This window comes from Desmodus rotundus, chromosome 6, assembly GCF_022682495.2.
Source record: "Desmodus rotundus isolate HL8 chromosome 6, HLdesRot8A.1, whole genome shotgun sequence".
NCBI lineage: Eukaryota > Metazoa > Chordata > Mammalia > Chiroptera > Phyllostomidae > Desmodus > Desmodus rotundus.
Window position 1 is genome coordinate 140,306,610 of NC_071392.1, and position 13,945 is coordinate 140,320,554.

The following is a 13,945-nucleotide window of genomic DNA, read 5'->3' on the forward strand; positions in this document are numbered from 1 at the left end:
CTTAGGCTCCCTTAAAGGTTTGGCGGTCTCAGGATAATCAGACTTCTTCTATGGAGGCTGGACCCTAAGAGTACAAAACTGGAAGTGGTCATGTCCTTCAAGTGGGAGGCCAGGGATGACACAACCCCACTTATGTCACATTCTACTGTTTAAAGGGGGCCTTGGGGCCAGATCAGATGCAAGAGGAACTGCTCACTGACGTGAGAATTACTGCAGACTCCCAATCTTCCTGTGTCCAAATTGCAGTGTTCGCAGTAGTGATCCTGCCCCTGCTGCTTCATCAAATGTTGGGTGTGTGAGCTTCAGTTCTCCCGTCTCTGGATCGAGAGAGGGCACATCTGAAACTTACACAGAAACCATCATGACACCCCAAACTTTGAGCTTTAGGACAAATTATGGAGATTTAGATTGTCTCCCACAGGGAGAGAGTGAGGATGTTTTTAACATTAAAGGAAGGAAAATGAGTATTTATAGCTAATGTAATATTAATATGAAATATATATTATGGAGTAGACATTTCACAGTAACATTTCTAACGTAGAATATTTTAGAAAGCCCCTCTAAAATGCCTGAATTCTGAAGGAGCTGTTTGAGACAAACTTTGTGAAGGCGCGTCAGTATGATCTATTTTGTGGACTTGTTTAGAAGACCAAAGAAATGACTGTTTCTAAAGGATTTAGGGTTGTGACAGGCACTTTGTAGATACTGTGTGAATGTTTGCTAAATAAGTCCTTTACACTTACATCAAAAATAGGAAATAAATATATAACCCCCCATAAGTCCCTGAACTCCCTGAACTCTAGCCACAGACTCCCGAGGGGCCCATGGGCCCACCGTCAAGGTCCTTTGGTCTGGAATAAATGGAGGCATTAGGCAAATGCCTCCTCCCTTGCTACCTCCACACCGCTTCTGCCCACACCCCTGCCAGGGTCTGAATGTTTGTGGGCATTCCTTCAAAATTCCTATGTGGAAATCCTAACCCTGCAGGGGACAGTGTTAGGGGCTGGGGCCTTGGGTGTGATTAGGTCATGAGGACGGAGCCCTGAGGAATGGGATTAGCCCCTTACAGAAGAGTGTTGGCCCCAGGACAGGGCCCTGCGGGCACCCTGACCTTGGTCCTTCAGCCTCCAGCACTGTGAGAATTAAGTCACGCTGTCTGTGGCAGTTGTTACAGCGGCCCAGGGGCACTGAGACACCATCCTTGCCTCCTGGCATCAGAGGAGAACAGTCCTTTTCTGACCTCACTTTCCCTCTGTTTGGGATCCCAGGCCCTCCCACTTCACCAGGGACTTGGTGCAGGACGGCATCCCCACTCCTTGCACACGGCTGTGTGCCAAGACACAGAGCCATCAGACCCTTTGCACACAGCAGGTACTCATCGGTTTGTGCACAGCCATGCCAGGACCAAAGTTGGGCAAAGGGGAAAAGGCAGGGGCACCGTCCCAGTTACAACATTACTTCTCAATGCCCAGAAGCGTGCTGGCCTTACCTAGAGGTGGAAGGAAAAAAATTGTCCCGAACCCTGGGAGGCAAACCCCATGGTGAGATTCCATTTCGCTGGTGGGTGCTGGGACCTCCCATTTCACTGGCCTGGGCTGACGCTGAGGTGACGGTAGCAAATAGAAAGGGTGCTGAGTGAAAAACATGGAAAGACACTCACGGTGCTTCCATAATTTCAGAGTCCGGGTGCCATAAAAAAATGGTTTAAACTTTGAAGGGGAAATGGGGAGATACGAGAATTTCTATGGCTGAGTACCTGAGAGAAGGTTTGAGAGTGAGCCACTTAAAATCGATGAGGCTGGCCTCCGGCCGCTGCTGTGTGATATCAGCCTAGGGGCACAGTGAGTGTGGCGTGGCTCACACTGCGCCACTTTGTTAGCTCTTGTATCATCAGAACTTTCTTGCTGTGTTTGATGCAGCTGATCACTTCTTCCTACTAGAAACTCCTTCTTGGCACCACGCTCTCCCGGTTTCCTCATTTCCTTGACCGTTCCTGCTCTGTTTCCTCCCTGAGTCCCATTTCTTCTCCCCGTCTCTGGTGAACTCGCCCATCTCCTGGTTTCACCCACGTCTGTGCTGAGGGCTTCCCAGCTCTACCACCCGCCCAGCTTCCCCACAGAGCCTCAGAACCAGAGCCGGACACCTGCAGCTGGCCCCCTCCAGCCCGCTGCTCCACTCACCTTCAGCTGTGTCTCCCTTCAAATGCAAGTGAACACCTTTTTGTGTATTGCAAAGACCTCATTTACCTCCTGGGACAGCCAGTGGGGCGTCACATCAGCATTCGGGCCATTTCACTGAGGGCACAATGTACATCCTACCTGCCTTTGAGGTAAAAGGCAAGCAGAGCCCAGAGGTTAAGACGCAGCAGAAACTCTGGGAGATGGGGCCTGGCTGCTTTGGGAGAGGAGCCAAAGGCTGGTTCTGCAAAGTCTTTGGTGCTGAAACTCATGGGGAAAACACGTCATATTTGGAAGCGCCTGGAGCCAAACATTTGAGGTTTTTCCAAAGCGAAATTTCAGAGAGTCCTTAATGTCAGCTTCTCTAATCTCAGATCCAATGTTGTAATGCCCTTGACAGAATCCTGACAGCTAAACCTATTTTTGAAAATTTGCTACTCCAACCCAGGCAGTCTTATCTGGTATGGGCCACTTTTAACTATGAGAAAGTACTGTTTTTTTTTTTTTAAACACTTTATTTAATTTTAGAGAAAGGGAGGGAGAAAGAGAAGGAGAGAAACATCAATGTGTGGTTGCCTCTCTTGCGCCCCCAACTGGGGACCTGGCCCGCAATCCAGGCATGTGTCTGGACTGGGAATCAAACCAGTGACTCTATGGTTCACAGGCCGGTACCAATCCACTAAGCCACACCAGCCAGGGCAAGAAAGCACTGTTTTTAACCGAGATCTGTCTCCCCATGACAGCCACTCACTGATTCTGTATGTCAGAGGCAGTTCAACATGCGTGTGCACACATGAACAATTTGTTAGTAGCTACTACAATGTAAAATTCAACGGGCATACTCCTTGGCCAGCAGTCTCGCTTCTAGGAATGCATTCTGCAGCTGTATGAATGAAAGTGTGTAAAACGGAGGTAGATGAGGAGGTTCACTGGTGAACTGTAGTAGTTCTTTTTTTCTCGTCAGCTCAGAAGAGCCACAAGTGCTTTATGGTGGGTCAGGCAAGGCAGATCGGTGAGCACCATAAGAAAGCAATCGCGTAACATTAAAACGACCGGGCTGTTTTCCTCCCCGGACTGTGATCTCCACAGGGCACTAGGTCAGCTCTACTGGGTGGTGAACTGATGTCTCCTGTGGGAAGAACCACCTGCTGCTCGCCTACGCCGTGCCAGCTGCGGCGCCTGACACTTCACGGTCACATCTACTGCTCCTAACAGTCTTGTGATTAAGGCACCATCATCTCCCTTCACCGATGAAGAACATGGAGGCTCAGAGGATTGAAGTGGCCTGTGTTTGTCATCAGAGATAGGATTTCAAGCTACCTCTGACTACATAACTTGTGCTCTTCGCCAGATAGTGGGTAAAATTTTTAATTTACTAATATAATAAGCAAAAAAAAAAAGGATTCCTTTTTTAAAAAGAACATATTTCAGACTCGTAGAAAAGTTGCAAATATAATAGCGTCCTGAAACTACTATAAAGGACACATGGACAAAACCAAGGGGGAGGGTGGAAGCAAGGGAGGGAGGTGGGTTTGGCTGGGGTGGGGGGGAGGGGTGGGGAGAAAATGCAGACAACTGTAACTGAACAATAATAAAGTAATTAAAAACAAACAGTGTCCTGATATCCCTCCCCCAGCTTCCCCTCATGTTAACATCTTACATAAACACATAATTACGAGAACCAGGAGATTAACATTGGTACGATATTATTAATATAAAATTCATATTCGAATTTCATCAGTTTCCCACTGTTTTTTAAAAGCCCCTTTTCTGTTCCAAGATCCTCTCCAGGATCTCAGACTGCACTAGGTTGTTATTTCTACGTAGAGGTCTTATACTTTGTGATTAGATTTATTTTTGGTGTTTTATATTTTTTATGCTAATGTAAATAGTATCGTTAAATATTCACTGTTGCTGCTTTGTTGAATTAGTTTATTTAATATTAAAATTGCATAAAGCAACTAAACTCCTTTAGTTCTAATATTTAATGACTGTGTTTATTTTCTTTATACACAATTGTTTCATCTGCAAATAATGTTCATTTTACTTTTTCCTTTCCAATCCTTGGGTCTGTCATTTCTTTTTCTTGCCCCATTGCACTGGGTAGCTCGTCTAGCAAAATGCTGAAGGAAAGTGAAGTGTTAAACCCGTGGATGCTAATTCCAAAGTGGGATTTTTACAGAAACCCATTATTAGATCAACAAGGTTTGCCTGGGGGCTGATGGTAAAAAGACCAAACAGGAGGCCTGTGAGGTAGGAACTGAGTTTGCTATTCTACCTAAGTCCCTCTTCGTTTACTCTGTGTGTTCCCAATAGGATCCCTTGTCCTTCCCAGGCCCTCACAGGGGCCAGTTCGGACACCTTCCCCGAGGAACCCTCTGAGTGGCTCAGCCCATGAAATGCCCCCCTAGGCCTCCTTCCCCAGGTCTGAGTGGTCAACGATCCCCGGTGGCAGTGTCCTCGGCTCGCTGTTCGCAGTGACACCAGGACTGGCCGCACAGGTCTCCACGTCCCCATAAGTTGTGCCCTCTCCCCTCCAGAGGTTCTCACCTAGAGGGGCCCTGTCTTTCCACAACCACACTTCAGCCACGCAAGAAGGGGATCGGGTGAGCAGGAAATGTGAAGGATTCAACGGGCACTAGGCGAACATGCGTAAACTATGTTCATCCACACCGACACCCTCGTCCCCGCCAGGTACGTCCTCTGTGGGGCGCCTCCAGTGTTGGTCCTCATCTGCAGCTGCTCACGGACAAACAGGTAAAAGCACAGGAAGGAGGGCGGGAAATATTTTAGAGATGCAATACTCCCAAATCTATGGCAGCCAGGACTTCTCACCCCAAGAGTTTTCCTCTGTAAGTGCCCTTGGTTCTCAGGGAGAACAGCTGAGGCTGCTGTGGGTCAGGAAGGAACTCAAGAGACATTAGATGAGGGTCTCTTATGTGCGATCACCACAGTTTATGTAAATGAGTGCAGGTAAAACACTACAGTAAGTATAATAAAATGTCACTTTACCATACCAGTAACCAAGGCCACCAGACCAAAGACAGTCAAATGAACCAGTCATAGGAACGAGATATCAAAACGAGGGTGTCTGGAACACAAAGCAAGTTCAGATGTGTCTTGTAAACATTAGTGTTAGCACCCTGTTGCAGCAGGATAGACGGTAAAGACTAAAAAGAACTAATATTAACTAAAACTGTGTTCTGCATGGTACTTTTATTTACCAATAAGAAAAAATATTCAGGTGGGTGAAGCAGGCTTGCTGAAGTCACACTATCTGAATCGTTGAGCCAGGATTTAAACCCAAGACCATTTGGTTCTGTGCCCAAGTCTTTGCACCACTCCAAATCCCCAGTGGGGAAAGAGGAGAAGGGAGACCTGATCTAGAAGCACCAAGTTCAAGGTCCAGGTACATGTTTGAAATAAGAAAACACATAAATAGCACCTTTATTAAATTCAGTTAACCTACTTTTCCACCTTTATATAAGAATTTTACATGTATCTTTAGGGGTCAAGCTAAGTCCCTCCTTATAATGCAATTTCTAGGAACTGATTTTTCTTTTTTTACTCAAGCTTTCTTCATGCCCTTTACAGGGTATGGCGGTAGGGCCAAAATCATGATAAGCTAATATTAGCAATTTCACAAAGTCTGGTTATTGTTACACGGCATAATAAAGAATATGCAACTTGATAACATTCTGTATACATAATTTGTTCTGCTGACCATTCAAATCAGAGGTGAAAAAGCTTTACATACAATATGTCTTTCACAAACTTATCAAATTACTCAGGATTCTGGTATTTATTAAGGCTTGAGCTAAAACTGAAGGCTTTTCTGTGCTCGGTTCATTACGGCTTTGCCACTGTTGTGAGCTCTCTGGTGCACGGTGAGCTGGGACTTCTGGATGAAGGCTTTCCCGCACGCAGCGCACCCGTAAGGTCTCTCCCCGGTATGAGTTCTCCGGTGTAAAACAAGGTCTGACTTCTGGGAAAAGGCCTTTCCACACTCAGCACATGTGTAAGGCTTCTCTCCCGTGTGAATGCGCTGATGTCCTGGCAGGTGGGACTTCTGAGAGAAGGCTTTCCCACATTCGGTGCACACGTAAGGCTTTTCCCCTGTGTGAATTCTCTGGTGTCCAATGAGATGTGACTTCTGACAGAAGGCCTTGCCGCACTCGCTGCACCTGTAGGGTTTCTCTCCAGTGTGTGTTCTCTGATGTATGATGAGCTGTGACTTGCGGGAGAAGGCCTTCCCACACTCGGGACACGCGTGAGGTTTCTCCCCAGTGTGCACTAACTGGTGTGTGATGAGTTCTGTCTTCCTGCTGAAGGCCTCTGCACACTGAGCACACTTGTAGGGTTTCTCTCCAGTGTGGATTCTGTTATGTATGATGAGGTGGGACTTCTCACAGAAGGCTTTCCCGCATTCGGCACACTCATAGGGCTTCTCTCCAGTGTGAGTCCTGTGATGGATAATCAGCTGTGACTTCTGGGAGAAGGCCTTCCCGCACTCTCTACATTCATAAGGTTTCTCCCCAGTGTGGATCCTCTGATGTATAATGAGGGGTGATTTCTGGGAGAAGGCCTTCCCGCAGTCACTACACGCATATGGTTTCTCCCCAGTGTGGACTCTGTGATGTATGATGAGGGATGACTTTTGAGAGAAGGCTTTTCCACACTCAGAACACTCATAAGGCTTCTCCCCAGTATGAGTTCTCTGATGCACAATGAGGTGAAACTTCTCACTGAAGGCTTTCCCACATGCACTGCAATCGTAAGGCTTCTCCCCACTATGAATTCGTTGATGTACAATAAGCTGTAACTTCTTAGCAAAACCTTTTCCACATGTGACACATACACATGTCTTCTCTTTAGTTGCAGTGTTCTTACAATGAATAAGGGATCGTTTATTGCTGAAAAGGTTTCCACACTGATCATCCTCACAGGGTGTTACTCCATTCTGAATTTTTTCAAGATTAGAACTGGACACACCATGGCTCAGTGATTTCCCACATCCAAAACTCTCATCAGGGGTTTTTTTTGAACTAGTCTTATCACAACTAGGTAGGTCAATATTAGATTTCCGGTACATTTTAAATGCATCATAGTTACGGGGTCTTTGTCTTGAAGTATCTGGCTCTAGGAACTCTTCAAACATTCTCCCCAGCGCATTATATTTATGGCCTGACTCCACAGTCACTGTTTTGTTACTGATAACTGTAATTTGACTGAAAAGTCTGTCTTGGTTTTCCGGACATCTCTGCAGGTGGCCATCACCTGGACATACTTTTACAGTGGAGTCCAATGAACCATCCTTTGTGACACCTTTCAGTGTCTTATTATGGAAGGAAAAAGACCCCAAGATACACGACTGGGGGTTGTCACGGTTATGCTTCCTGTCTAAAGAAAAGAAAGACACATGAAACAGTCATAAAGAACACTGAACAGAGCAGAGAGGGGTGAAACAAATGACTGATGCAATGTATTCGGGGAACTCAGAAAACAGGGACGGAGACAGGCCATCCATGCGACTGCACAGCATGTAGTACAATCAGGGGAATGGAGAGACGAGGACGTCAGCGAGATACATTCACGGAAAAGCTGGACTTTGAGGATGTAGAAGAGTATCTGGGTTATTATCACTCTAGCCTTGGATTGTTATTCTAGAATCTTCCCAATTCCCCCACTTTCTGAATGGAAATACTTTTCACCTTTTGAATTCATTTATTTTATGAATCATTTGAGACACACACACACACACACAATTTTACCCTGCTACTACTATCCAAAGAAACAAGGACTCTCTGGTACTCAAAATACTTTAACTCTCCTCAGTCTACATTCCTAATTAACAACTAATACAAACAACGAAAAAAAAAAACAAAACAAGATCCTGTTATGGATTCAGTATGAGATTCACACCAAAAATCCAACCTTGAACTATAGGCATCAAATAAAACTAGCAAGGTTCACCAGGAAGAGCCGCATTCCCTAACTCACACACTCCCCGCCATCGCCACCACCCTCCGGCAGTGCGCCTTCACCCTCCTACCTCGGCATCATCCACACTTAACGTCTTTCAAAGCAGCTGCTGCTGCATGCTGTGAAAAATGCCTTCTCAAATTCTGTTGCATCTCTTTAGATTCTAATTTCCTCTTAACTTTTAAAAACAGTAGCTATATGTGATATTTAATTTTGTGCAGCCATGCACCTGGAAGTCTTACCTTGTAAAGTACAACCTATGTGCCTTCTATTGCTTAGTTAGCCTTTTCATAAAAGGCTTTTATATATATACATATATATACACACACACACATACATACATACGTACATATATGAAAGAGTGAGAATCAGCAAGAAAGAGCTTCCCCTACAAAGATTCATAGTTATGTAACTGATTATTAGTTGAATGCCTACCAAATTCACAGCACAAGAGTAAAGAAGAGATTTCAGTAAGAACAGAAACATAAGCTTCAGGCAAAAATCCATTACACAAAACAAAACAAACCAACTGACATTTCAATTCCCTTGTCTCCATCTGCCTGGTTTTTACCTGGAAAAAGCCAACTTGAAATGTCTCTCTTTATGATCCATGGATCTTCGCCTTGTTCCAACTTGGAGATGACGTCTGGTTTGGACACTGGATGGCCTATTAAATGGAAACGAGGAATTGGATACACAGCACTGAAGGAAGAAAGTGCAGGTTAGGTCTGTGATGACGAAGTCCAGCTGGCCCTCAGCAGAGTAATGATCTCCATTTGGGAAGGTAAGAAGATCGTGGAAGTCATTATATGGCAGGAGCCACCCAGCCACGGCAGCTGGCAGAGAGAGGTGTTTGACTGTACGAGTCTGAGTTAGGCAGGGAGGCCGTCCTTACCCATGGAGACCAGGTGGCTGTAGTTCTCCAGCATCACGTCCCTGTACAGGGTCCTCTGAGCAGGGTCCAGCTGCTGCCACTCCTCCTGGGTGAAATCCACAGCCACATCCTTGAATGATACTAACCCCTGTAACGGTATATTCCTGTTCAATCTGAAGTGATCATTCTTATTTCTACTACAGCATGCAATATTATACCTACACCTACTTTTGTATCCTGATATTTGGGAGAAACAACGAAAAATCCTTTCATTAGCAAGAAGAGCCAGACAGATCAGGAAGACAGAACAGGTGAGTCACAAAATTCCTACCTGATCCAAATGGTGATTTAATCTGTGGTAAGGGCAGCATTCAAATAACCAGGAAGAAAATGGATTATTCAATGAACAGTACTGAAAAGAACTGGCCAGTCAACCGGAAAAGAATAATGTGGAATGCATGTGTTATGGGCTAAATTGTGTCCCTTGAAAACTCCTACGTTGAAACCCTAACCCCCAGTGCCTCAGAATGTCACCTTACTTGGAAATAGATCATTGCAGACGTGATTCCTTACATGAGGTCATTAGGGTGGACTCTAATCCAATGTGACTGGTGTCCATAGCAACAGGAGGAATTTGAAGAGACGGACAGACAAGGAGAGATAATGATATGAAGAGACATGGGGAGCACATGGTCATCTACGACCCAAGGGGAGAGCCCTGGAAAGATCCTCCCTCATGGTCGTTCAAAGGAACCAACCCTACTGACAGGGTGAATTTGACTCCAGAGCTGTGAGAGAATCCATTGCTGTTGTTGAATCCAGCCAGCTGGTCGCACTTTGTTGCAGCGGCTCTTGCAAACTGATACACCATATCTTATGTCTTAGAAAATAGAAAGAATATGGTCTGGATAGAGCAAGTATGTTAACTGTAAAAAATACCCCAAACCACAAAAGTAACAAAACAAAATGAATTTTTATTAATAATTACAGAGGAGAGAGGCCTTTTTAAGTATAACATTTAGAGGATCACAGAATGTCAAAGTTCTTAAAGATCACAATCTACATCTCCTCGTTTTATAGAAAAATACTCTAGCTCCTCCTAAGTCTAAGTTCTACTAAATATATACTCAATAGCTAGTAATACGATGAAATACATCAATTGAAATAGCGGTACCAAAGAACGAACTTAAGAAATGTGCGGAAAACATTCATGAAAAAAAAAACCCACAAGAAATTATTGACACGGCATTAAAATAAAGGACTTGGGTAAGTGTGGGGCCAAAAAGATGTTTCTGGAGGCAAAAATGACTATTTTAATTATGCCATCGTTATATTCACAGTAGTTGTTATCTAACAGAAGTTGAGTGAGCTGTATTACTTTAAACTGTTTTTCAGGTTTTCTCTTCAATATTCCATCGTTAACAAATACTTCTTTCAGAATGAAAACAAATTAAATACTGTTCAGATATCAAGAGTCCCCTGCTTACAAAGCCTCCTTTGGACCCATCCCTGCATATACAAATAGTCCGATTTCAATCTTCCAGTTACTCTCATCCCGCACCAAGTCCCATATTCATATCGTCAAGCCGCCAAGCATTTAGTTCATCCTCAAAACAACTCGATTAATGTTCCCATTTTACTTTTGAGAAAGCTGAGGATTACAGTGCTTCGCTGACTGCCTGCCAGAGGCTACACGCCGCGTACACGGCTGATGCAAACTCAGATTCAAAAGCAAGTGTTCTGACTCAATAGCTGGGTTCCTGACCACTGCCTCCTTGATCCTGTAAACAAGATTTTTATGCTTTATGACTTTAGTATCATCCTTAGTCAAACTCTCCAAGAAACACCCTCCACTTTAGTTTTCCTCCAATTCTCAGCCTTCCTAAAACCACTCTGCTCTTTTTACTTTTGCAAAATGCTGTTTCCCATCCTCACCCTACTTCCCTCATGATCCAAAGTTCCATCTTTTAACCCTATTCCCAACTTCCTTATAAAGCTCGTTGCTCTATCCCCTTACTGTAACAGTTCCTTGCTCTCACGTCCAGAGGTCAGTGGTGATTTCCACATTGTTGACCCCATTGTTCTCCCTGATTCCTCTCAGAAAAGAACAATGCCTAAATGTTCCTGAGATAGTCCACAGCTAGCCAGCGCATACGACACATATTGGGTGCCCAAGAAATGTTTGCCACAGAGGAATGAGTGAAGACTGTAGAGAATAAAAGAAAATTCGTTTTAAGTTAAACATATTTTTGTGCATCAGTCAATTATATTTTTTTGATCTGAAGAACAATAACATGAAAAAGATAATAAATATGGAATGTAGAGGAAATCTATTCTGATAGAAAAATTTATATGAGTAGATATAATTCTAGCATTCTGTTTTTGTTTTATTATTGATATTTAAATGGTTCAGTTAACTAAATATGTATAAATCTTGTTACTTTTGAGAAAAATATCATGCATAATCAGTGGGAAATTGTACTTTTGTCATCTACAAACAATTTTTACAGCTTGGATGACTGGGAGAATGGAAGAAAGGGGGGAAATGAAAGCAAAACATTAGAATACCCACATTATTAAAATGGTTTTCAATAATATATATTTATCTCAATATATCCAAAACATGATTTTAAACATGTAATCAATCTTTAAATTACTAGTGAGTTAAACCTGTATCTTCAAAATCTAGCACATGCTTTATACTTATAGCAATTTCGATTCAGACTAGCCGATTTCGAGTGCTCAGCACTGCATGTGGCTGGCGGCTCTGCGCCGGACACGCAGCTCTAACGTTACCACCATCCGGAAGGAAAAAACACGTCTTTTCACAGGAGAACTCAGCTGTTAAACTCTACTATAAAGTACACATAAGGACTTCTAATACAAAAGCTGATTTCAAGACGGACAATAATAATGATGACATAATAATAACAGCTAACACTTAAATATAGAACAAACCATCCCCAGTTAATGTAGTTCTAAGCATGCCTGTTTTTTTCCCAACTTAATTCTCACAACAGCCCGATGAGGATTATAATCTCCATTTTACAGATGAGGAAATAATTCCAGTCAACCAGGCCACAAGGAAATACTACACATCTGCTAAAATAGTACAGGAGAATGCTAGGTACTGGCATGGGAAGATATTAAAAATGCACACAAAAATCACACCCTGGCTGGTGTGGCTCAGTGGACTGAGTGCTGGCCTGTGAACCAAAGAGTCGCCTGTATGATTCCCAGTCAGGGCACATGCCTGGGTTGTGGGCCAGGTCCCCAGTAGGGGGCGATCAAGAGGCAACCACACATTGATGTTTCTCCCTTCCTCTCTCTAAAAATTTTTAAAAATATATAAATTAATCTTTAAAAAATGTACACAAAAATCTTTATATTGGACAATGGCGTCAAAAATCACATTGCAGAGAGAATGTTTACTATGACATTTTTCCAAAAGACAAGTGCAAGAATATGTGTTCTCACATATTTGTACTTCCACATATACACACTTGCAGTTATACACATATCGTAAAAGGTTTGGAAGGTTAAAACAAATGACTAAAGCTGCTCTCTCAGGAGGAGGGTAGTTTAAAGGTTATAGGTCTCTCAGCTTTTAATTTTTGTCTTTTTATATAGTTTAGAATTTTTGTACCATGTAAATGGAAATGTTGACAAGGAGAAAAATATAATACAGACTGTTAAGAAAGGAAGAGCAGGGAAGGCACTGGCCTTGAGTTGAACAGTAATCCTACAAAATCACAGGAAAGGACAAGAAGCATGGGGGCCCTGGCTCTCCAGACTTGGACAGGTGATTACAACTCAATAACTGCTTTTTGAGAGAAATACATTTTTTGGAAGACTGTTCAAATTGTACCCATCCTGTGTTATCTAGATTTTGCCAGTGGATGAAGCGGTCAGTAGGAAGCCTCTGCAATCAGTCTGGTCCTCTAAAGCAGAGGTCAACAAACTTCCTCATTAAAGTATATGTTCTCATCATTGCAGCTCACATGGTCCCTACTGTACTTGCCCAACCCGGCCACTGCAGCGAGAAAACAGACCTGGACAATACGCCAACAAAAGCCACAGCTGTGCTGCCAATAAAACATTGCTTATAAAACGCTGGGTTCAGCCCGCAGGCAGTAGTTTGATGTCCCTAGTTCAAAAAGATAAAGTCCAAGGAGTTCGGCTCTGACACTGATCCCTTCCCTCTAGAAGAGATCTTTTTATGATACAGCTGCAAGAAAGCTACCATCGCATTTGCCACAGGAATGAATGTTGGTGAGAACACTGTATTCCATCACCTAAACAAAGACCTATAAAAGGAAGTTTTAGCCGTATACAGCTAGAAATGATCTCTTCCCACAGGAAATTTATCTGCTTTCTCTTTAGAGGACTGCAAATCATGTCACCGATGTCTGCAAGAAAGATGAGAAAAATTGGTACATCAATTTTTTTAATGGCTCAGGCCAGGTTATCTATATGGTACACCTCGCAACTCTTTCTAGGTCTTGACCTTTATTTTGGCTATTGTACCTTTTCCCTAACCCAAATTTTAGCTCTTTTTACTTTTCCATTTGATTGTATGGAAAACCAAGGAGGCAATTAAAACCATTAAAGACAAAGCAACTCACCTGGGACTTCATCATTTTCTGCTGTCTTCTCAAAGGACAGATGCCTGAAAAAGCAAAACCAGGGATCAGAAGGACGTTTTCCCAGACCAGGCCCAGACTGCGGCTTCCACATTCACCAGTCTAGAAACCACGACCACCAGAAGTTGGGGGGGTGACAGGCCAACCTGGGGAGAAGGCTGTTTGGCCCTTACAGATCGGTCAGCAAGCACACGCAAAGGAAATCCTCTTGTGACTATACTATGGGCACACAGAACTCACACAAGGTTTTTTAATTGTATGGATGTAAA

The 13,945-nt window shown here is 43.5% G+C and overlaps 2 protein-coding genes across 2 annotated transcripts in view; one reads left to right on the forward strand and one right to left on the reverse strand.

Annotated features, from left to right (window-relative positions):
• MYOZ3 (myozenin 3) overlaps nt 1-13,945 on the forward strand; it is a 373,398-nt gene that overhangs the window by 105,345 nt on the left and 254,108 nt on the right. The gene's annotated exons all lie outside the window — the stretch shown is intronic.
• Nucleotides 5,375-13,945, reverse strand: part of LOC112319557 (zinc finger protein 300) — a 37,863-nt gene continuing 29,292 nt past the window's right edge. Inside the window, exons 6-9 of the mRNA XM_071221811.1 lie at nt 13,659-13,702; nt 9,055-9,181; nt 8,731-8,826; nt 5,375-7,577 (exon numbers count right to left, since the gene is read on the reverse strand). Coding sequence (XP_071077912.1) covers nt 5,995-7,577; nt 8,731-8,826; nt 9,055-9,181; nt 13,659-13,702 — 1,850 coding nt within the window. The 3' untranslated portion in view covers nt 5,375-5,994. The remainder of the gene's footprint in view (nt 7,578-8,730; nt 8,827-9,054; nt 9,182-13,658; nt 13,703-13,945) is intronic.